The following is a 22,708-nucleotide window of genomic DNA, read 5'->3' as shown; positions in this document are numbered from 1 at the left end:
CATAACCAATATCCGCTCTATCTCCGGACCCGCCTCGGAGACGGAGAAACTTGGACAGACAAAGTGGGCCTGAGCTTCATAGAGCTTCAAAAAATTCTTTCTCGAGTGTCTCTCAAAACGCCCAGCGTCCCCAGACAAGGCTATACAAAAGACAAGTTTGGACTTTGATCCACGTCCGCCTTCTCTCGACGATATCCCTTCGTTTGGAATACTTTTCGCCAACGACATATAGTCGTCTCTAATTCTTCCAAACTTATTCAATTCCTCTTCATCCCATTAAGATGGCTCCTTTCACTCCTCGAGGAGGCGGCCGTGGTGGTCGTGGCGGCGCTCGTGGAGGCCGCGGTGGTTTCGGTGGTGATCGCGGCGGCTTCGGTGGCCGTGGTGGTGCGCGCGGTGGACGAGGTATGAATAGTGCTCTCGCGGTGTTGTTGAACTTCAAGACTGACTGTTTCGCAAAGGTGGTGGCCGTGGTGCTCCCCGTGGCGGTCCTCGCGGTGGTGGCCGAGGTAAGCATTAGTCCTCCTCAACAGCATCATGATTGCGATACTAACAGAATGAAAAGGTGGTCCTCGCGGCGGTCGCGGCGGTGCTGGTGCTGGTCAGCGAGGTGGTGCCAAGGTCATTGTTGTATGTTGATCCTCAAAGTCTAACTTTTTCGCCAAGTTTTGCGATCTAACTTTTTTCTTCACAGGAGCCTCACCGTCACCCCGGCGTCTTCGTCGTCCGTGGTGGTAAGGAAGATGGTCTTGCTACCCGCAACACAACACCTGGCGAGTCTGTCTACGGCGAGAAGCGCATCTCTGTCGACGAGTCTGTCCAGAACGACGATGGTACCACTACCACCACTAAGATCGAGTACCGCATGTGGAACCCCTTCCGAAGCAAGCTTTGCGCTGCCATCGCCGGTGGTGCTGATGAGATCTACATCAAGCCTGGCTCTCGCGTCCTCTACCTTGGTGGTGCCTCCGGTACCTCCGTCTCTCACGTCGCTGACATTGTCGGTCCTACTGGCTACGTCTACGCCGTCGAGTTCTCTTCCCGATCCGGCCGTGATCTCATCACCATGGCCTCCAAGCGACCCAACGTTGTTCCCATTGTTGAGGACGCCCGTCAGCCTGCCCGTTACCGCATGATCGTCCCCATGGTCGATGTCATCTTTGCCGATGTTGCCCAGCCCGATCAGGCCCGTATTGTCGCCATGAACGCCAACTGGTTCCTCAAGGTTGGCGGTGGTGTTCTCATCTCCATCAAGGCCAACTGTATCGACAGCACTGCTCCCGCTGCCGAGGTCTTCGCCAACGAGGTCCAGAAGATGCGAGCTGAGTCCATCAAGCCCAAGTTCCAGCTTACCCTGGGTATGTTTTACATCCAACAACCAATGACTTTTGGTCCATCTGACTAACATGTTACAGAACCCTTCGAGCGTGACCATTGTTTGGTTGCCGGTGAGTACCAGCGCTACAAGTCCTAGACGTACTAGGTCGAGCTTCTGTGTAATTCGCTTCAAATGAAGATTGGAAGAGATGGTCTGCTTTGTGTCATGCGGTTTCCCAGGTATCTCACGGTTCCCGGTAGACTTTTTGTCTTCAGCTTGTTGCATAAGGGAAAAAAATGGTTGACGGCATTTTCTTCAACAACGGCGAGGGGCGTTCCGGGTGGGTTGGATCTGTAAATATCAATGTTTGTCCGAATCTTAAAGCTTTTTTGGTGTTGCGCATCCCAAAAAAGAATCTGAAAAGGAACAAGGATATCAATTACTTATTTTGTTTTCTTCTTCAAACGACTACGGATCTACTTTTCAGTTACAACTGCACCTTTGCCCTGGGACGCGCCGTTGGTTAGGCCGTTGGGAGAGAGATGGCACGGGATCAGAGAGGATTGTACGATGCTATAAGGCCAGGCCAGTGGCTCTCGTCTGCCTGACCTACGACTTGATGATACCCCCAATACGATAGCCGCGCCCGGAGTCCCAGTGTTGTGTCTTTGTTAGATTAGAACAGTTCGAGCAATGCAATTCGTTACCTCTAGTTGTCTATGCTCCGACCATCGCTCACGCTTAGCTTTACACACAAGTCTCGGGACTTTTTGAACTAGTATTTTGTTCTCGAGGCTAGTCAATCTTATGCGTGTCTTTCCTACTGCGCATCTACAATGCCACGTCTATGTTCTATGTACAAGCTAAGCTAAATGTACTGGGTATCAAATAGTTCATGATCAGATTATACTCCCTTCCTTCAAGCTGCCCATGATCTTCGTCGAAACTCCAGTTCGGTATCTGGAGAGGGAGCCTTAGCCATGACCACCGCCATGGCCTTTGGTCTATCTTCGCCTGCTTTCAAGCGGATGTCATAGTTAATGAGTATATGTGCCAGCACAAGTTTGATCTCATTACTGGCAAAGAAACGGCCCGGGCACGCATGCTTGCCTGCGCCGAAATTGATGTATGTATCGTTGAGGGAAGTGAATTGCCATCGATTGCTGGCTTCTGCAGATTCTTGACGAAGCTTGTAGAAGCGGAAGGCATCGAAGCGTTCGGGGTCGGGGAAATAGCGCTCGTCGAGAGCGATGCCGGCTTGAGGCGCGAGGACTTTGGTGCCTACTGGCAGTTCGGTGCCATCAGAAAGGGAAATGGGCTTCATGACCTTGCGGATGAACGATGCTATATCATGGTTAGCTTTCGTCGAGATGTCGAAGGGTCTTGTTGGTACTCACTGATGTTTCCGCTGAGACGCTGGACCTCTCTCATGAAACTATCCAGCTTCTTCAGCTTGGCCATGCTCTCCTTGTTCTCCCATCCATTGTCAACTTCCAGAATGCGATACGCCTCTTCTCGAAGCTCTTCTTGTACTTCTGGGTATGCTGCTAGGTCGCAAAGGCATTCGCAGAGCAGGTTGTTGGTTGTGTGGATTGAAGCCGCTGCAATAATCAACTGCAGTTCTGCCTGGGTTGTGAGGTCGGCCTTTTCCTCCTCTGGCAGTGCTTCAATAAGCCATTGGATCATATCGTCTGGTGCATCTCCACCGTTGGAAAACTCCATATCGTGGAGTCGCTCTTCGAGGATTGGCTTTAGCATTTCCTTGGCAATCTTGATGTCCTTGCGGATCTGGCGAAGCTCTGAGACAAGATGCTGGCCTACAGGCCGAGCCCATTCAGGGATGAACTGGAGCTTGACGCATGCTGTAAAGACGTGAACGGCAAAGTTGATCGAAGTGTCCATCCACTTCTCGTCTCGGTTGATGGATGGTCCAACAAAGGCTCTACCACTCAGACGGGCTACAGCACGAAGACTGAACGGTTGCCATTTCACCGGTGTCCAGTCTTCGCAGGCTGGGAACTCAGTGGCCAAAAGATGTTCCAGTTCCTTTTTCAGAAGGGGTACCACTCGAGTGAGGTTCTGTGTAAGTTTTGTTCTGACCAACAACGCCAGTAGTTCACCGTTGTGGCCTGGAGAGAATTTTGTGTACTTGCTTTGGAGAGCCTAATGGTTGTTAGTATTTCAAGTTATAGGCGGACTTGAAGAATTGGACTTACATCTGACACGGCTTCTGTTGCACTGAGGATATCTTCTGGAAGTCCTTTAAGTTCACCAACGAGACGGGCGGGTACTATGACTTGAACTCCCTCGGTAGCCTTGATCTGATAAACCCGATCCCGAAACTAGTGCAGCATAAGTATATATGGAGTAAGTGATACCGAATCGACCGACCTTTGTGTAGCTGTCTTTGATTAATGTTTCGGCATCGAATATCCATTTGGTCTTTGAGGCCTTGTAGAAGGGTATCTCGAGATGGGATGTCTGCTTCTTGGGGAAAAAGAACCACGCTGCAATAAGGAAGATGGTGATGGTGATGTAGTATCCAGTGCAATGGCCCTCACTGACGAACTGGGGGAGCTGATAATCGACACCAATAGGTGAGGCAGCAAGACTTGATACGTTCTCCATACTGAGTGTGAGGGTGGGTGTAAGAGGGTTCAAGAAGGGAAATAAAGATAAGAATAAAAGAGGCTCTTTGGTAAATAGATAGATATCAAAATTGATTCCTCCTTGAATACGGTTTCAAGATGCAAGGCTAGTCTATACCGAGGGTGTGTTGAGTTATAAGTGAGTGGTATCAGTAGTGTATCAGAAGAGTGTCCCCTCCATGAAAGGAAACGACACTGGAAACTCGATCGGTGATGGACAGATTCGGCGAGACTCGTACTAAACATGCGAGACACAAAATACCCGAAGCGAATCACAGACGGAGTTCTTTACAGTAGCCGTTGCTTATGCAGATGATATGTGTGATATAGAGAGAGAGAGAGAGAGAGGGCGATGGTGGTGGTACAGAGGCAGAGCCAAGACGGAAGCCGTACGGGACGCCATTCCTTTTGACAACTGGCTCAATGTTGTTGATCTCTTGAGTGGACGATTACATTTCTGTGCCGTCTCTGAGAAAAGGTCTGAACATCGTTGGTCTGTGTTGCTCTGAGACAGACTTGTTCAAAGAGCCGCTCTCGGGATGTGGCATTTCCGGGTGTTAGCCTGACGTTGGGTATCAGACTATCAGTAGCGTGAGCTGGCTGGTTCTATCTAGTCTGTGGTCTTGTATGTATACAGAATTGTCTCTAATAAATTGGAGACTTCGCTCATGTGGATGGAATTTGACCGTCCGTCTTTACCGATCATCGTTGTTGATGAATGGAATGAGATGGGCGAGGGAGTTGAAGATCTTGACTCGGTCCGTTTACCGTACGTAGGTACTGTACTGTACTCTATGGAGGTGGTCAATCTCTTGTCTCTTGTCTCTGAGTATCTCATTTATTCTCATTGATGTTATTACCATCTTGGATGAGGTGCTTCACTTGCAGTACAGTATAGTCCAGTACAGCTCATCACACAGCTTCAGTGATGGTCATTACATGGCCGTGCTGCGTGTGATGCATCGTCCTAGTAGTGAGTAGTGAGGCCCTAGTTTCTCGGATGTCGGGACTTCCACTCGCTAGCGTCACTGACCAGCAGCGGAAACTCCAAGTTCCGTCGGGTCCTTGCGCTTCTGGGATATTTCGATCTGCCCTACAGCTAACGGCAGTTGTCGAATTCCATCTGAGACCATCTGGATCTGACACTCGGTCGCTATCCCTGATGATAAAAAATCAATAACTTGCGGCCTGAGATTTCGGATCTGGATCTGACTTGGGCGCAAACCCAAGTCCAGCATGAGAGACAATAGATGCCCTTCAAATTCGCTTCGCTTCGTCTCGCTTCGTCTCGCTTCAGCTCGATACACAGACGAGGCAGCTTTGGGGTAGCATACGTTACATATCTGTTACCGCCATGTTTGATAGTGTAATCAGCATTATCCAGTCATCAACTCCACGCATCAGATACTGTTTCTTTCCGTGTCTCGTTCAGATCCGAAAATTATTTCTCAAACGTGTCCGATGATACGGTATCATTAACTACTTGATTAGATTTCTCCTTGATTTATGTTAACTTGGTTAATACCCACCTTCGACTCTCACTCTGAACACCTTTGATCCTCAAGTTGGCCAACAAACCCTTGCCCGCCCATGAAACCTCGAATATTTATAAGGTCTTACTTAGCCCAGGCCTTTTTCGCAATGTCAATGTGATGGGCAAAAGTTTGTCTCATTTAGCGGACATTGCCGCTCTTACAATGGAACCACGAGAGGAGCTTCAATCTAGACTTTGAAGCACGACTTCATACTTCTACGGAACAAACCTTCCTGGCATCCTTTGCTCATTCAGCTCAACAACCCGCGGGCTCAGATCTGCGTTATCAATTGTTTTGCAAATGAAAATTTTTCACTCATGCCGCCAGTCAGTCAGAGTCAGCCTTGTCGCGGCCATGTCAGCGTCTTTCAAACGATAGATCAGATCCAGTTGCACGACTGGCACCTCGATTCCTGCTGCGCAAGGTCCCCTTTACCGTATCGAGCGGGATACATGGTTACACAAGCCATATCTATTTGATAATGAATAGTTCGCCCGTTCACTATAGATGTCTCTGCGATCCGCTCCGCTCCTCCTCTTGCGTGCCGTCCCCCCACACTGTTCCTGTTTCTATTATGCACTTCAGAAGCAGGCAGTGCTCGAGAACCAATCATGACAAGCAATGCTTACCCCAGACGCCCGTCGTTGAAAGGTTTTCACATCATTCTTCGGGGACCCTGGCCCTAGGGATATTTTCCGTCTTCTCTTTGGCTGATCCGGGTTTATCTATCGTATGCGTCTGCCTTGCCAGCAATCAATTCATTTCGAACGAGGCACCCGCAGCCACGTTGATAATGTAAAGCCAACCGGGCGCTATTCAGCCCATATGCGAACATGATCGACGTCAGAACGAGGGAGCCAACTGCAGAATGGGAAAATTTTTCACTGTCTTTGAGGGGGTTGTGACATATGGGGTGATGGTTGTTCGTGTACTTGCCAAGCTCTCTTGATATATATATCAGACATCGATCTCGCGTGCCCTCAGCCGACATTATAATACATCAAGATATCTCAAGCTCAATGGTCCCTGGCATGCCCCTATTCCGTGCACTTCAAAATGGCAGACTTTCAAGGACTCGGGGCCAAGTTCGAAGGCTTCCAGAGCTCGACAAGTGGTAGCTCATCAAGTCCATTTGTAGTGAGTGTTACTCCTGTGATACACCCAAGGCTGTCTCTGACTTCAAGAAGCAGGCTTCTGATACATCTTCACATACATCCATATCTCTCGCTTCAAATGGCTGCTTGCCACCTCTTTCTACTCATGATACAACAAAGTCGCAGCATCACATGAATAACTTCCAGCAATTTGTCGACGATCTTCAATCTGTACTTCCATCTGTGATTCTGTACTACGTACTCTCAGGATTATTGACAGTCTTTAGGCCGCCAAGCGAGCGTTTCCCAACTCTGCGTATTCTCGTTACACCGAGGTTCAAGTACTCCTCATAAGATGGGAAGAAGACGAACTCGAAGTTGAATGGGAACTCAACGAGCTACAAAGGGTCTTACACCATCTATACGGCTTCACAACAGACAAGTTTCTCATCCCAACCCAAAATTCTCATCGTAAGCTCAATCACAAAGTATTGGGCTTTGTGGAAGAGCATGAGAATGAAGATACCCTTCTCATCGTCTACTACGGCGGGCATGGGATCATCAACAAAGCCAGGCAGTCGACCTGGTCTTGGTACGAATAGTGTTCTCCCTGTCTGACTCAAGCTGACTCGGTGTCTCAATAGTAAGGGTGACACAAGCTACGCGACTGTGGAGTGGTCTGCTATCCAGACTCTCTTTGAGATGGTCAAATGCGATGTCCTTCTTCTCCTCGACTGCTGTGCTGGTGCAAGTGCCGCTCCTCTGACTGAAAGACCGACAAACATCAAAGAGACCATCGCTGCCTGTGGATTTGAGACGTGGACACCTCGTCCAGGCGCGCAGTCCTTTACCCATACACTAATCGAGGTCTTGAAGGAGTGGGCCTCACAGCTCCCTTTCTCGGCCGCAATGCTGCATAGCGAGATATTAACTCGACTCAAACACGCTCAGCCCGATCGGTCTTCGCAAGGAAGGTTGATCGAGTCAAGGAAGACACCTGCTTACATCCTCTCAACGTCTGATCCACATGCTGCTTCCATCACCTTGGGCAGAATGTTTGAAGAAGAGTCTAGCTCGGTGTCGTCATCTCGGGCAATACCTGAGTCAGATCTCAGGAGTCTCTCGGAGAGAGTGCAGTCAGATACTTATATCTCGTCTGAGGACCGCATTCAGGCCTTGTTGGCTGTTGGTGCAAAAGGACAGCGAGCGGCCCCGCATGTTCTTCTCACTATTGCACTGGAAGAAGAACAAGTCTATGATGCAGCGAGTTGCGCTCGATGGCTCAAGCAGTTTCCACTCTTGGCAACTCATGTAAGTGTGGAGTCTGTCTACCGCAGTTATTCAACCCTGCTCCTACTTTCTGTGCCAGTCGTCCTTTGGGATTTACTACCAGAACATCCGGCGACTCAGTTTGTGGGCTACGTCAAGTCCCGTAACCTCTTGTCGATAGACATGGCAAAGGATGGAGCGGCTACGCCAATCCCCATTGCCAGACAAGTGACGGGTGACAAAACTGGCGGCGACTCCTTTGATTGCGTTTCTCCGCTAAGATCAGTATCAGGCCTCAGTAGCTTGGATTCTGGATACGACTCCTGTCTCTCACGACCCGCAAGCTTAGGTGTGGCATTGAGGCATAATCGACTACCCATGGATGGGACAATGGGCTCCCTGGCTAGCCAAGCACTAGCGAGCAAGAGAAGAAACAAGTTGTCATCAACGGAGCTTCTGGGACCAGAGAGGCCAACTTCTACACCAGTCAATGCACGTTTCAAGCCCAAACAGGGGTCTAGTTTGAAAAGTCGTAGATCAAAACGGCTGGTCGTGTCAGTTGGCGAAGCAGAGCTGGACAACGACAAAATCGGCTACACTTGTGTTCTCTGGTATGGATATGATGTTCAACAAAGCCAGTCCACCAAGAGAACAACACCAAAACCAATATGGTAAGTCAGATGTTAAATCGACCAGGTTCGGTGAATGTGACTCCCCAGCTATGTGTTGTCATTTCTGCTGGCGCACGTTGAAAATCTACACCACGGCCGACACATTTATTCTGATTCAAGAGGGAATAATCGCTGAGATTGGTCTAGGAACGAGGACTTTCGGTTTGAAGCACATGACTCGCCAATGTACTACCATTTGAGGGTTTCTGTGTGGGGAGCGCAGATGCTTGAGCTCATTGGCGAGCTACATGTTGATCTCTGTGAGCTTGTATTGAGGGGACAGCTGCCAGAGCTCGGAGCATGGCAAAGTTTGAGTCTCAACAGTGCAGCGGTCGGGAGAATTCGAATCAAGCTGGCATACATGGATGCCAACGAGTACGAGGAACAGCAAGCCACGGCAACCAAGGTTTCTGCAGCGAAACGGCAATAGCAGCGGCAGAAGTTGGAACGACAGCAGAGCGATGACGGGCAGGCTCGGGTTCATCAGATGGACTTCCAGGTTTGGTAAAGAAGTGTTGGCCTCGGTATCAGGAGAAGTCAGGGAACAGCGAGTCGGGTCGGTTTGTTTAATCCGGTAAACTTTCAACGAGGATTCTAGCAAGCATGACATGGCACTCGTCCTGCAGGTAAGTGTATTACTCGCGCTGAGCTAGCTGAGTACGTTGAAAAAGGAGTGAGGAAGACAGCGGGGATCATTGAAGCGATCGAATGTGACAAGAGAAACCCCTGTCTAGTGACGGGGACGGTACTTGGTAGTCTCCCCACACGAGGTAAAATTCCAGCTCCTTTCCATCTTATCAGATCGTGGCTTGCTGTTCCGACTCTGACCCATCGGGCTGGGTCAGGGCTGACGATGGCGTCTTATTTCCCACAGTGGAACAAGTCCCAACATTAACAAAAGTTTAACAAATGCAATCTCATTTCCATCCCTGCTTGAACAAGTTCTTGTCCGTCGAATAGCGTGATGCCAGGCTTTGTCGGTGAAAGGTATCTATCCCTGAAGGTGCTGCCATGGCTGAGAATATGGCATCAAAGGGAGGTCAATGCTGGCACAGACCAGCTCACTCAGCAGGGAGTAGGGTTGACTGACTGTATCCTCTGTGTGCAGTACATGTGAGTACCACAAGGTTTTGATATGCAGCATGGGATGAATGCGTCAAAGAGCCAGCGAAGCAACCCAACAACAATAGGCGGTGGGTACGTTGGGCATTACCAGTAAGAGTGTAGTTATATCATATATAATTGAGGAAATGGCCAATGTGTCCTGTCCTGTTCTGTTCTATTCTGCTCGACGGGTTCCGAGATCGGTGAGCTTGTCCGTGTACATACAGTATTCGTAATTAGCATGTCGCATCTCATCATCTAAAGGGATTAGATGGGATTGATAACCCCCCAATCAATCTGATAACTTTTTAGCATGGTCAAGGCTGAGAACCATGGCTCGTTGGGACGATCCGATTGGCCAAGCCGTGGCAAGCCACTTGGAAGAATGGGAAAATGAGGGAAAAGTGTCCGGAACCGGGATGTCCTGGCAATGGAAGGCCACAAAAAGCAAGTTTCTGTGTCCAGAATTAATTTCACTGATTTTACGTAGTACGAAGTACTCAGTCTGAGCTTGAGGCACGAGAAGCCGAGGAAAGTCACGGGTCACCAAATGTTGTTGTTGATGTTGGCGTGTCAATCAGTTGAGTTTGGAGAATGGGGTAAATGAGGCATGTGACTCCCTTCCAAGGCGCACCCCTTCTCACTACTGACGACTCCCGATAGAATGAGCCGGGGAAGAGGAATGATTTACCGCAGAAATCTCGCACTGTCGCTTGGTCACGATCTGTACGATTGCGGGGAGGCTGAGGCAGTCACAGCTCATCAATTACCATACCCTTTACCCATCTTGGAACAGCTGCATCTGCATCTACACATCGGCTCAGCTTTCGGAATCAAAGATGGGGGGAACTTGGAAACTGAACAAATCAATAATATTGCGGGGGGAGCGAGGGGGAACGAGGGGAACTTGCTTGACAAACATCCTTCTTCAAGGCACAAATAGGTACTAACTAATCGTGATCAACGGGCTGGGCGATAACGACGGAGAAAGAGATAGCGTCTGCGGGCGCCGCCGTTGTCCAAGACGAAGCAAAAGAAGGCAACCCAACCTTTCCTTTTCCTCGGGACGCCCCACGGAAACGCTCGGTTCGGCCGTCGGACGAGTTCCGCCAAGAGGCTTTCAAACATTCGGCTGTGGACCGGATACTGATACTGATGGGTGAGAGGAAGAAGAGAGGTGAACAATCACCTGATTTTGTGTTTCCTTTTCTTCAGTTTGTCCATTGAGGTGATCCTCGGTCAATAAATCGTCGTAATCGTACCTGTCTGCTATATTATATTCGGTTGTTGGGGGACATAGACGGAATTGACAGGCCACAATTGCGGGAATAGACGGCATCTCTCTCTTGTGGTGGCCTGACCCGAAAGCTGGAGCCGTTGAACTTATTGAGTCCGTTACATTGACGCCTACCGTGAGTGGTCGGCTACAGGTCCCGGTCCTTGATCAGACAGAGCCTCATGGATATTGAAATCCTGGCCGCTGAGTATTGAGCCGTTGTTGACTGATGAACCGAAAAGATCCGCTTGTTGAGTAGCTCGTATGATCTAATTACATGAATGCGCCGTTCAAGTTCCTGAACTGTAATTTCCGGCTCTCTGTAAGTCTGTATAATATGACCATGAGGCGTGCGTGTAGCCCGTCAATGTCCAACAGTAAAATAAAGATTGAGGGGAAGTTGATCTCTCACTGTGAGAGCTGTGTGCAGCGAGTTGTGGTGTCGGCCAAGCCGATTCATCAATGTTGCTCTATGCAAATCATCTTACCCTAAACCGAAGTTTGAATTTTTCTAGATTTTCTAGCTTTCTGGCTACGTCTGTGATTGGCTCAATGACTAGATTATCAGATCATTGGTAATTATTGGTCGTCCTTCACCATTTTCCTTAATACTCCATGAATGTTAAGAACCGCAGAACAATTGAGGCGGTTCGATCAAATATTGAGATTAGAGAACGTAAGAACTAGGAATGCCAAGACTATGCACCAAATACTGCTATTCGCTACAAATGCTTGATGTGTCAAGACAAAGAATCGACAATCAAGTGGCTGATTGATAAAGGTGGCTCCCCAGCCAGGCGAACCAATCAGCGAAAATACTTTGTGCAAGCCGGGCAGCGTTGCACAAACCGGTCACTGGATCGGCAAGCATTAGATCATAGCCCGTCATCATGGAAAAGAAGCAGAGGGAACTCTTTCGCCGATTATCGATAATAAGATAACAAACAATGCATAATCGAGTGGATGATTGTTTTGATCCGGAGAAAGGATTCCCGTGGGTACTTTATGTTTATTACTCCGTAGTGACAGGAGAAACAATATTTGGAGATGCTGAGCCCACGTGCATGGATTCGATTAGCTCTGGTGAGACAAACACGCACTGACTGACTGACTGACTGACTGATTGATTAAGCATTGATTGATAACGAAATTGCGACAAGGGGAATGGTCCTGTTTCGGAGCTCCTGAGCATTGGGCCAGAACAATAGACAACCCTCGATGCCCCTTTTTCATCATCATCATCTCAAAGCAATTACTATGCATTTATTCAATCTATCCTGTGGCCTGTTGTTGTAAGGAGAGTTGCTAGGGGCCTAGATCGGGATCGTTCGAATTCGGGTTTTACGATGGGCTGGGGAAGAGAATAAAGATGCCTGTCGCTGGTGACCCGACTGCCAGGTGATTGGGTTACAAGGGATCCAATTATCGCGTGTACCTGAAAAACACAATGCATATTTGATGTAATTCGAGAGATTCCAGTGAAGACTTAGTGAAGGTTTTATAATACATTGCTCATCAATTGCATCTTACAGTATCAAATGGATCTGGATGGCAAAAGGCCCCAATAGGTACATCCCTAGCGATAGTGGTCGTTCGGGACTGGCTACAGCGCAGTAGTCTAAGGCCACACCCCCCTTTGCTTGGTCTGATAGCCCCACGGGATATCCCCAACCCGCATCGGGGGGCGCTTTGTGTTCAGTTCAGTGCAGGCCAGGCTCAGGTTCCCTGGATTTTTTAAAACCTCCCGCTGTCGGCCACTACCTACTATTTGAGTCTTTTGCCCCCTCCAGCTTTCTTCAGCTTCTTCCTTTCACCACACCAGCAAAGCTTCCTCAATTCAGAAGCACCTATCTTATCAATCGATTCTGCTGCAACTCGAAGTCTATTGATCCTACAATTTATACCTTATTCGCCTCTAGACGACAGACAGCACGCACCCGCATCCCTGTTAGTCGACCGTCATGCTCTTTGCGTCCTGACGTCGCTTTCGAATTATATCATACCACACAAACCGTCATAATCTACTTGCTGCGAAGAGCAATTCAACAACACCCACACCCGACTCTACTCAACTTTCAGCGGGTGGCTCAAACACAATTTTGGCCCATCATGACTGCTCCTGCTATTCGAATTGACGGCATCGTCAACCCCGCCGCTCCACCTCATCCCGAACTGATCATGGCTGAGGGTGCCCCTTCAATTGCGCCCTCATTGACTTACTCAGACGACTCAGACTCACAAGAAGATGAGCCCGTCATCCCTCTCGAGCGCCGTCGTCGCGCATCTACACGTCTGATTGCCCAGAATGCCAGAGACATTCAGCGAATCACTGGTGAGACACCAGCTGAGTATATGGATCGCTGCTGTGGTGGCGCTTGCTGCATGGGTGACCGAAATAATGTCGAGTATGAGCAAGTTACTCTACCTGATAACGATGCTTTCAAGTCTCTCGGTCTAAGACTTGAAAACATTCCCACCAACTTGACTGGCATCATCGATATGCCTGAGCAAACTGTGTCTTTCACCTCAATCCCTCGGCCAACTTCTTCGCCATCCGACTCGGCCATCTCTCTCGGCTCCGACTCTGAGTCGTCGTCTACAGCCACTACTTCCAAGAGCAACTACCTCGTTCCTGGACCTGGATATGAGGGTGTTGACACCTCAATTCAACCCCCTCGCTTTGTTCAACCTCATCCTCCCCACAATGTCTATCCGGCGAGGATCCACAACACCCGTGAGCTCACCAAGCCTGGCGCCGAGAAAAGAACCTTCCACTTTGATCTCGACATTACCGACTACCCTCCTGAGGAGGTTTTCGACTTCAAGGTTGGTGGTGCCATTGGTGTCATGGCTCCCAACGATGAGATTTCGGTCGATGAGATTCTGGATGCCCTCATGATCCCACGCTTCCAGCGTGATAAGCCTGTCCTCATGAAGACCACCAAGGGCCGCTGGCCTACCGTGTGGGGTGATGACAAGCCTCGTGAGCTCGTCACCACACGTCGCGAGCTCCTTACTTGGACCACCGATATTCAATCTTATGCCCCAACCAAGGAGCTCCTCCGTGTCATTGCGGAGCATGCCACTGCTCCTAACGAGAAGAAGATACTCATGTATCTCTGCTCCAACGAGGGTGCTAGCATTTTCTCCGACTTCCGTGGTGGCCCTCACGTCACTCTCTCACAGATCCTCAACGCGTTCCCCAGCTCGCATCCTCCTATGGATCAGCTCCTGTCCGTCCAAGCTCAACTCATGCCACGATTCTACTCTCTCTCCAACGATCCCACGGAATCATACACTCTCCGAGAACATGCTCAACGCCGCTTAATTGAGATTGCCGTCACAGTCCACGACTCCATGGATTGGCGACGTGGCTGCCGTGCTGGCGTCGGCTCTGGATTCTTTGAGCGACAGGCCCACAAGTTTATGCGAGCTCAAGCTGCTGGCGAACGTTCCCCTCAGATCTTCATTCCAATGTTCAAGGGCCTGATGGCCAACCCTCTGGCTAAGCAATTCAACTCGGATGGTCCCATGCTCCTGATTGGTGCTGGTGTTGGTATTGCCCCTTTCCGTGGCTTCGTCCAGCGCCGCCTCAAGCAGGCCAACTGTGCCAATAAAGTCTGGGTCCTGCAAGGTATCCGGGACTCGCTTGTAGATGAGATCTACAGTGGTGAGTGGGGTGTTCATGAGGAAGAAGTGAAGCGTGTTGTCCAGAGTCGAGTGGGTACCGGCAAGTATGTTCAGGAAGAGGTTATGAACCAGTCTGATCTGGTCTGGTACATCATAAACTCTCTGGATGGTCGAATCTTCGTGTGCGGAAGCAGCAAAGGCATGGGCGAAGGTGTCGAAGAGGCTCTTTGCGATGTGGCCATGGAGAAGGGCAACCTTGAGCGCGAGGAGGCCCGCAACTTCTGGAAGCTCAAGAAGGAAGAGGGCAAGTACATCTCCGAGACATGGTAGATGTTCTAGCCTGCGAGTCTATTCTAGCGAGTTGATTGGGAGGTTTTGGATGACGTTTGTTTTATACTGAAGAGGAATTATCGGGATCTTTGTAACAAGATAGGAAAAGTTGCAAACCGGCGCAAGCTGGATGGTCGCATGAAAGAAGGATAGCATATGGCATTATCTGATTCGAGACAAGAGGAGCATTGGGCTGGGCATGGTAACGGCGTTATGGGAGTTTAAAGTATAAGGTGGCAGTTCGCATAGTGCTACTATTTTTCCTACAAAAATACCCTCGGCAGCGGTCTGGACGGGATAGGATTGACAAAGAGCTTGCTCTATCCTCGCCGAGAAATCAATTTACAAATATAGAGAAACTTATTCTACTGGAGTTCCAGAGATGATGTGACTGTACAGTTTACTTATCTCGAGTCTTTGGTGTACTCTACTCGTCTGATTTTCCAAGGCTTTTTACCGTAGTTAGTTGTTATTTGTGCCTTGTACCTATCACCAATCAAGGATCCTCCTCACATACAAGCAGGTGATTAAAATCTCACCAACAGAAGACCTGTCAAACATGAGCCTCCCGTTGTCAGATTTCCTTTTTTGGCATCTGGTGAGATATGATAGGGCAGATGTGTTCGGCATCCAATCCAAGCGGGAGCTCCAATGCATGGGTTCGTCTGCGTATAAAAAACAATTATGGTTATGTCAGCGGATCTTTGTACCATGAAGCCATGCGCCCGGGTGCATTATCGGTCTCTCGCGCGCGCGCGTATTGCAAATCACCAGGCGGTCAAGAGTTAGGAAGTCTCCGAGTGTACTCCGTACTCGAGTCTCGCGATTAATCAGATGAGACAATTTTGGAACAGAATCAGTCAGTGACTGACTTGCTCGAAGCATGTTTTACGAGTGCCCGAGGGAACGTTTCAGAGGATACGCAGCTGAATACCCAGTATCTAACTAGCTGATGCTTTGCTTACACGGAATTATCAAGCTGCCAGGGCTGCTCAGTGCATCTGGATGGCTGGTTACGTTTGTCAGCGGAATTGTAAAGTCTCGTTCCGATTAATATATCCGAGTTTCTCCAAGCTCCACCATGCGAAGAGTAGTCTAGGTACTTCGTAGAGAATTCAAAGCAACTATCGCTTCAAATACAGGAGATAACAGAAGAAACTACTACTCGCAGTGATACTATTTTGGCAATCAGCTGAATGATTATCTCCATTCGTTATCCAAGAAACGAAGCCCAATTCAATCGTGGCTTCATTGCTTTAGGGTAACTCCAGACAGACGCTAACCTCTTTTACTATATGTATATCCGGATGGAATCGTTCGGAAAGATATCCCAAGTCTAGCGCGCGCGAGCAGAAATTATTAGCCGGTAGCTGACAAACTGATTACCTAGACAGGCACAGAACCCTTCACTGATGCCATCCCGGCGCTGCATTAGTCGCATTAGTCAGTGGAGCTTGGCGATTGCGAAAAGTTGGCAGGGTCTGATGTGTTTCTGCTCTTTACGAACGGGACAATGGGGAGGAGGGGTCGATATGGCGGGGCCGTTACTTTGATACAGTAGTTGAGGGTTTTGTTATATATACTCTAGTTGATTCCCCGTGTTGTCTGTCCTTCCAGATCATCATCAGTCTCTCAGCTCATATCACTTACACCACTAACACTGACACCTACAAACACCTACAAACTATTCACAATGGCCGCTAAACTCTCCGCCAACGCCCTCATCGAGCTGGCCAAGAACCGCCGCTCCATCTACACTCTCTCCAAGAACCTCCCCATCTCCACCCAGCGCATCACCGAGATCGTCAACCAAACCACTCTCGAGACCCCCTCATCCTTCAACTCCCAGTCCAACCGTGTCGTCGTCCTCTACGGCGCTGAGCACGACAAGCTCTGGGACATCACTACCGATACCCTCAAGGCTATCGTCCCCGCCGAGACATGGGAGGGCACCTCTAAGCGCATCTCAGGCTTCAAGGCCGCCGCCGGAACTGTCCTCTTCTATGTCGACAACGCCGCTGTCGAGGCCATGCAGACCAAGTTCGCCATCTACGCTGACCGCTTCCCTCCCTGGGCCGTTCAGTCCGCTGGCATCCAGCAGTACCTCCTCTGGACCGCTCTCGAGGCTGAGGGTCTCGGTGCCAACCTCCAGCACTACAACCCCCTGATTGATGAGAAGGTTGCTGAGACCTGGAAGATTCCCTCTACCTGGACTCTCAACGCCCAGCTTGTCTTCGGTGCCAAGACCGCTGAGGCTGCCCCCAAGGACTATGCTCCTCTCGAGGAGCGTGTCAAGGTCTTTGGCGCTTAAAATACCTTTACGAAAGCATGAGAAACGTCAACTAGAATTGGCATAGAAACCTGCATTTTTAGCGAGTTGCAATTGAAACATGGAGCCCCGAGCTCTTGCTTTCCTTCAATAGACAAAATTATCAATCCCAATATAAGCGTTTGCATTGACGATGCCCTTCTCCTCTGACCGACACTTGAACATCCATGTTGACTATCTGCGCATGCACCACATGCCAACCCAAATCATGCCATGTTCTAATGGTATTTCTTTCTTTGTAGCCAATATACGAAAGTGAATTTTGAAATATTCTTCATAAAACGTGACATCATGTATAGTAGTATACAATTATATATATCTGTAATTATCCAAACGCTTAACTCGCTTCTTGGCTCTGCATAGCCATGCTGTACCTCACTCAATGACCCGTCCCAGTGCTTGCCCCATTTTCACCTTCTGTCCCTTCTGTACAGCCCAATCCCAACCGACATGTCTGTTGTTCTCATCTGTTTTGCTTGAGGGTGCCTCGAAAACGAGTACGATGGTGCTACCCAACTGGAAACCGCCCATTTCTTCACCGCGTCGGAGCGCATGACCCCGCAGAACAGGGCTGGCTGCTTCGTATGTCGCTTCAGAAAATCCATGATACACTTCACCCCTACGGGCAGCTTCCTCCGCTGCACGGTCTGCTGCCGTGTCAGTCAACAGACTATTGGTTCGGAGTTCCTTGTCAAAGTTGATCACAATGGAACCGACGTTGGTGGCACCAACTGGGACATAGCTGAAGAAGCCCCAGCGCCAACGGCCCAAAAGAACCACGCGCTCGTTGAGTGTGAAAAGACCCGGGAGGGTTCGCTGAAGATATGGGGATACGCTATATAGTTCTCCTGCAAAGTGGCGTCGGCGGTTAACAACCCAGTTCGTGGGAGAGTGAAAGCGGTGGTAGTCGCCAGGAGCCAAGTAGATAACTGCATAGTAAAGCGATGTGGTATTGTCGGGAGATATGAGATCGTACCAAGGTCGCTCACCGAGAGCGAGTTCGGCACGAACCTCAGAAACTGTACCAGGAGACGCGGGCATAGACTCGTCCTTTGCCGAAGGAGCCTGTTTTCCAGTGCCGGTGAGAAGATCGGGAAGAGTGTATGAAATGCCATTGACTTGAGCAAACTCCTCGTGTTGCTTAACGAGCGACTCCTCCTCTGAGACGTCACCTTGGCTTGTTGCGGGAGTTGAAGTACCGGAGGCACCAGAGATGCTTGGAGCAGGAGTATTCTTTCCAAGAAGAGCATCGATAGTGTAAGTCATACCCTTCACTTGCTCAATGTCGTTGCCTTGAATCTGGCCGAACTGAAGTACTTTTCCATCGGAAGGGCAGATGAGCGTATGGGGATCCTGATTAAGTGGCCGAGCACCGGGCTTGAGCGTACGGTAGAAGAAGGATGCGAGGTTGGGATAGACGTGGAGATCGGGTTCGGCGACTTCGTCGAGGCTGCTATCGTTAGCAAAGGGATTTCGAGCGTTGAGTTGAGGGTACAAACTTGACACCGAAAATCCAAGAATAAAGCTTGAAACCGGGAACTCGAAGATAGTAAGGAATAGTAAGTTCGTTGAATCGACCCCAAAGTCTAGAGATAGCCTTTAGGGGTAGAGTTGACATGACCTGGACCTGCCTGGGATTGATTGAGTTAGCATTGATGGGAATAGGGGCATAAATAAGCAACATACCAAGGACCATCAGGTCGGATTCTGGCACGCTTCTTGGGTGCCCTAGAACCCTCCTGTCCATCTTCATTCTCGAGTCTCTCCTTCTCACGGGAAGAGACCTTATAAAACTGGACGAGGCCGAGGAAACCAATACCTAGACCGACAGGGATCCGGTACCATTGAATTTTGGAGTTTCGCATGGCCTCGCCGAGGCGCTGGGAAAATCTTGGTCTCTTGCCCGAATTGGAGGCGAAGGTTCGAATTGAAGAGACCGAAGGCCGTGATAGGCATCGCGATCTTGTAGAGGCCAGAAACATGTGTCGCGAGGCAGATGGCGAGTAACAATTCGTCCAACGGCCGTTGGTGTAGAATGAGTTGCGGAGCATGTGACTACCGAGCTTGGAGGAGCCAGGCCCAAAACCAAGGGTTGGAGCCATAGCGGACAGTAGAGATTGACAGCGATTGAACGCTGCCTCCTTGCCTTTTGTACAATTGCGTAGAGTCTTTGGGTAGAAGAGAGGTAGCTGAAGCCTCTCAAAGAGGACTGGACCCTTATTTTCGATGGATGCTGACGTCAAAACCAGCGATGACGATGGATTGCGGCTGCTCGAGCTTGTTAGCCGCACACAGCCAAGACACACACAGCTTCTTAGACAAGCTCTCGGAAGCAAAAGACGCCGACCGCCGAACGATGATGATCCATCCATTGATCTCGAAGGGGCTAACTAAACAGGGGGTTTTAGGACACTGGCCAATCAACACTAGCGCTGTAACGACCTGATCTCAACAGACCGACACCGCAACAGCGGGCTGTCACTCCCCTGGCCGTTCCCCATTGTCGCAGGCTAAGGTGAGCGTGTGCCTGAGCTTACCTGAATATGGCCCCAACCCAAGGGCAAAAGGCCACCCTAACCATTGTCGTAGGTTGCCATTGTCTTCCATGTCTTGATTGTCACATAGTAATCAACCATCAACTATCAAAACCTTCTGTTCCCTCATTTCACCAAATCCTATTTACACAACGAATCACTGCAATCTATTTGAGCACATCTTTGTGCTGCTTGCAGCCGTCGCATTTTGTCATCCCTTTCTGTATCATCTGTCGCCAGACTCCCTTGGACATGCGACCCTTTTAGTGTTAGTAAGACGACACAACCGACGTCAGTTAACGAGTCGGTGCTTTCTCTCAACACGCGAGCTCTCGTAGATCGACAGCCACGATTAGGAAGCGGCGAAACCCTGCTGTCGATTACCGACATATGTTCCTGAATTATAACTTCATCGACGACGACCCTACCTGTCCTTTCTTCTTCGTCGCCATTCCTTGATCCTGATACTTCGGGCCACTTCATCCTCCCTCAGCTCGCCTGCCTACCTGGGGGTGGTATGCTATCAGCTTGATCATCATGGCTTCCATGCCTTCTGCTACTCGTCCTCAGGACGATGGGCCTTCCGCCGCCTCTACTGCGACGGCCGACGAGCAGACTGTCAACCTGCAGGTTGTGTCACCGTCTGTTGGTGTGAATCGACCATTACTCTTCCCCAACATTGCTGCAAATACTACGATCAAACAGCTCAAGGATAAAATTCGCCAGACTCTTCCTTTGCGGCCCGCCGACGACCATCAACGATTGATCCATAGGGGACACGCACTCGTCCGCGAAGCGGATACACTAGTTGACATCTTTGGCGCTGATGCGGTACGTGACTCCTGAATGGTGATCTGTCCAAAGAGTTGCAACAAGCTAACCCGACGACTTGTCATAACTACAGGTTCGCACTTCCGAGCAGCAAACGATTCATCTTGTCCTTCGCGACATGTCCGATAGCACATCTTCAACTCCCAATGCGCCCTCTGCGCCACCGTCCCTCGCCGCTCCTGTACCTGCACCTGCACCTGCGCCTGCGCCAGGTCCGAGTCCAACCGCTTCTGCACCACCAACGCATCCGCCACGCCCTCAACCTCAGCAAGCCCCCGGTCAAGCTTTTGGATACCAGATGCCTCCAGCGTGGCGAAACTCGATGCCTCCGACTTCCAACCCGTTCCCTCAACCACGCATGCCATCCCCTTCGCCTTCGCACACTCCCGAGCAAGCGGCCGCCTTTCAACACCAACATCAGAACATGACACAGTGGTTGAACAGCATCCAACGAGAGGCCATGGCTAGAGCTCTCAACCAGAACCAACGAACGAGAGCTCAAATGGGGATGCGCGGCGTTGGTGACCCCAATAACCCTGGAAATACTGGTGGAAACAATAGTGGCCGAGCAAGCCCAGCGCCAGGCCATACTGTTTACCGTGAGCACGTTGGACCAAACGGGAGCACCTATCAGTTCGAGACTGTGATTCGGACTATGGTACCCGGACAACAGGGTAATGGTGGTGCTAGTGGCTCAATGTCTCCCGCTGATGTACAGAATCTTTTTCGAAACGCTGATATCAACCAAGCTACGTCGGCCATGGCCAGCGCAATGCAACGAAGCGCTTCGAGCACATCTCTTCACAACCGACCTCAACATGGACTGACGGCGCCTATGTGGCCCATGTCCCAGCCCATGACCGGCAGTGGTCGTGGAACCCCTGATTCGTCTCTTAATCGACTCAGCACCACTGTAGCGCCTGGAAATTCACAGACCAGGCAAGGACCCGAGGTATATATTCTCTCGTCGCCCGAGGGGCCCAGAGCCTTGCTTTTAAACAATACTAGTTCTGAAGCATATATCACCCCTCGGTTGCGAACTCAGACGAGTCTACCTCACCTTCGACAAGCCGCTGCTCTTAGTAGTGCCGCTCTGGATGCCCAGAGTCAGCTGCGAGCGAGACACCACCACCACCACCACCATCCTCATCATCACCACCATCACCATCCTCGATCCCAGATCGCGCCGCAGCCGATACCTCAGCTCCAGGCACAAGGACGACCTCTGAACCTACAACCCCCTCAGCCTTTCCAGCAGCAAGCTCAGCACCCTGCGCCGCAGCAGCAACCCGCATACCCGGCTCAAGTTCAAGGCCAAAACCAGGCGCAAGAACCGGACCCTGCGGCGATTATGGCTCCCCTGATGCACCGGGGAAACCCACCTATGGCGGCGCTTCCACCTCTCCTTATGCAGCTCTGGCCGCAAATCTGGCTACTCTTCCGGCTGGTTCTGTTTGTTTGGTTCTTCACTTCCCCCAACGCAAGCTGGTCCAGATGGTTCACCATCATCGTGATTGCGGTGCTCATCTTTTTGCTTAGCACTGGGATATTCAATGGCGTTCCAGATCATGTTTGGCAGCCTTTGGGACGACACCTAGAAAATCTGATTCCCGCTGAGCCCAGACGTCGCCAAGCTATCGCTGGAGAAGACCAGCAGAATCAGCAGCCTCGACAAAACCCAGATCCTACTGAGATGGCACGTCGACTTGTAGCTCAGCACCAAGGTCCTGAGAGTTGGCTGTTATCACAAGTCAGACGCGTGGAGAGAGCCGGTCTCTTGTTTCTGGCCAGCATCGCACCGGGTGTTGCAGAAAGGCATATAGCCAATCTGGAAGCAGCTGCACGAGCGGAGAGAGAGCGTCGAGAAGCCGAGGAGAGAGAGGCCGAAGCTGCGGCGGCAGCAGCGGCAGCTCAAAATGAAGAGAGCCATGAGAACCAGGACCAAGGCGAGAATCTTGGTGAAGAGGCGACCACCAGCACTGGCACAGAGCACAATATGGAAGTACAGGCGGAGCAAGGAGTTCAGGATGATAACCAGCGAAACGAGCCAGCCAGGGAACAGCTTATTGAATTGTAGCGTGAATCCTTACGATGATAATTTAATTGATGGTTGAAATGTGCTCAAGCGAGATGTGGGAT

General features: G+C 50.2%; 7 protein-coding genes across 7 annotated transcripts; 5 read left to right on the top strand and 2 right to left on the bottom strand.

Annotated features, from left to right (window-relative positions):
• Nucleotides 1-281: 281 nt before the first annotated feature.
• On the top strand, nucleotides 282-1,474 carry FTJAE_10714 (rrna 2 o-methyltransferase fibrillarin; the record flags this gene model as incomplete). The annotated part of the gene is made up of 5 exons (XM_037343583.1): nucleotides 282-405; nucleotides 462-509; nucleotides 566-630; nucleotides 695-1,358; nucleotides 1,416-1,474. 5 exons carry the CDS (start codon nucleotides 282-284, stop codon nucleotides 1,472-1,474), a joined length of 960 nt encoding a protein of 319 aa, XP_037202237.1.
• Nucleotides 1,475-2,237: 763 nt separating this feature from the next.
• FTJAE_10713 (cytochrome P450 monooxygenase monooxygenase (lovA)) lies at nucleotides 2,238-3,946 on the bottom strand (the record flags this gene model as incomplete). Its single annotated transcript, XM_037343582.1, has 4 exons — nucleotides 2,238-2,662; nucleotides 2,716-3,481; nucleotides 3,535-3,660; nucleotides 3,710-3,946. The coding sequence occupies 4 exons, from the start codon at nucleotides 3,944-3,946 to the stop codon at nucleotides 2,238-2,240; spliced, it is 1,554 nt and encodes a 517-aa protein (XP_037202236.1).
• Nucleotides 3,947-6,557: 2,611 nt separating this feature from the next.
• Nucleotides 6,558-8,965, top strand: FTJAE_10712 (uncharacterized protein; the record flags this gene model as incomplete). Its single annotated transcript, XM_037343581.1, has 4 exons — nucleotides 6,558-6,638; nucleotides 6,883-7,187; nucleotides 7,240-8,535; nucleotides 8,683-8,965. The coding sequence occupies 4 exons, from the start codon at nucleotides 6,558-6,560 to the stop codon at nucleotides 8,963-8,965; spliced, it is 1,965 nt and encodes a 654-aa protein (XP_037202235.1).
• Nucleotides 8,966-13,024: 4,059 nt separating this feature from the next.
• Nucleotides 13,025-14,875, top strand: FTJAE_10711 (methionine synthase reductase; the record flags this gene model as incomplete). The annotated part of the gene is made up of 1 exon (XM_037343580.1): nucleotides 13,025-14,875. The coding sequence occupies one exon, from the start codon at nucleotides 13,025-13,027 to the stop codon at nucleotides 14,873-14,875; it is 1,851 nt and encodes a 616-aa protein (XP_037202234.1).
• Nucleotides 14,876-16,568: 1,693 nt separating this feature from the next.
• FTJAE_10710 (nitroreductase family) lies at nucleotides 16,569-17,186 on the top strand (the record flags this gene model as incomplete). The annotated part of the gene is made up of 1 exon (XM_037343579.1): nucleotides 16,569-17,186. The coding sequence occupies one exon, from the start codon at nucleotides 16,569-16,571 to the stop codon at nucleotides 17,184-17,186; it is 618 nt and encodes a 205-aa protein (XP_037202233.1).
• A 393-nt stretch (nucleotides 17,187-17,579) lies between these two features.
• On the bottom strand, nucleotides 17,580-19,306 carry FTJAE_10709 (phosphatidylserine decarboxylase; the record flags this gene model as incomplete). The annotated part of the gene is made up of 3 exons (XM_037343577.1): nucleotides 17,580-18,657; nucleotides 18,704-18,835; nucleotides 18,891-19,306. The coding sequence occupies 3 exons, from the start codon at nucleotides 19,304-19,306 to the stop codon at nucleotides 17,580-17,582; spliced, it is 1,626 nt and encodes a 541-aa protein (XP_037202232.1).
• Nucleotides 19,307-20,275: 969 nt separating this feature from the next.
• FTJAE_10708 (uncharacterized protein) lies at nucleotides 20,276-22,646 on the top strand (the record flags this gene model as incomplete). Its single annotated transcript, XM_037343576.1, has 2 exons — nucleotides 20,276-20,569; nucleotides 20,643-22,646. 2 exons carry the CDS (start codon nucleotides 20,276-20,278, stop codon nucleotides 22,644-22,646), a joined length of 2,298 nt encoding a protein of 765 aa, XP_037202231.1.
• Between the last annotated feature and the right edge of the window lie 62 nt (nucleotides 22,647-22,708).

This window comes from Fusarium tjaetaba (assembly GCF_013396195.1).
Source record: "Fusarium tjaetaba strain NRRL 66243 chromosome Unknown NRRL66243_c0000252, whole genome shotgun sequence".
Lineage (NCBI taxonomy): Eukaryota > Fungi > Ascomycota > Sordariomycetes > Hypocreales > Nectriaceae > Fusarium > Fusarium tjaetaba.
Note: the sequence above shows the minus strand (reverse complement) of the source record. Positions and strands in the feature narration are given on the sequence as shown.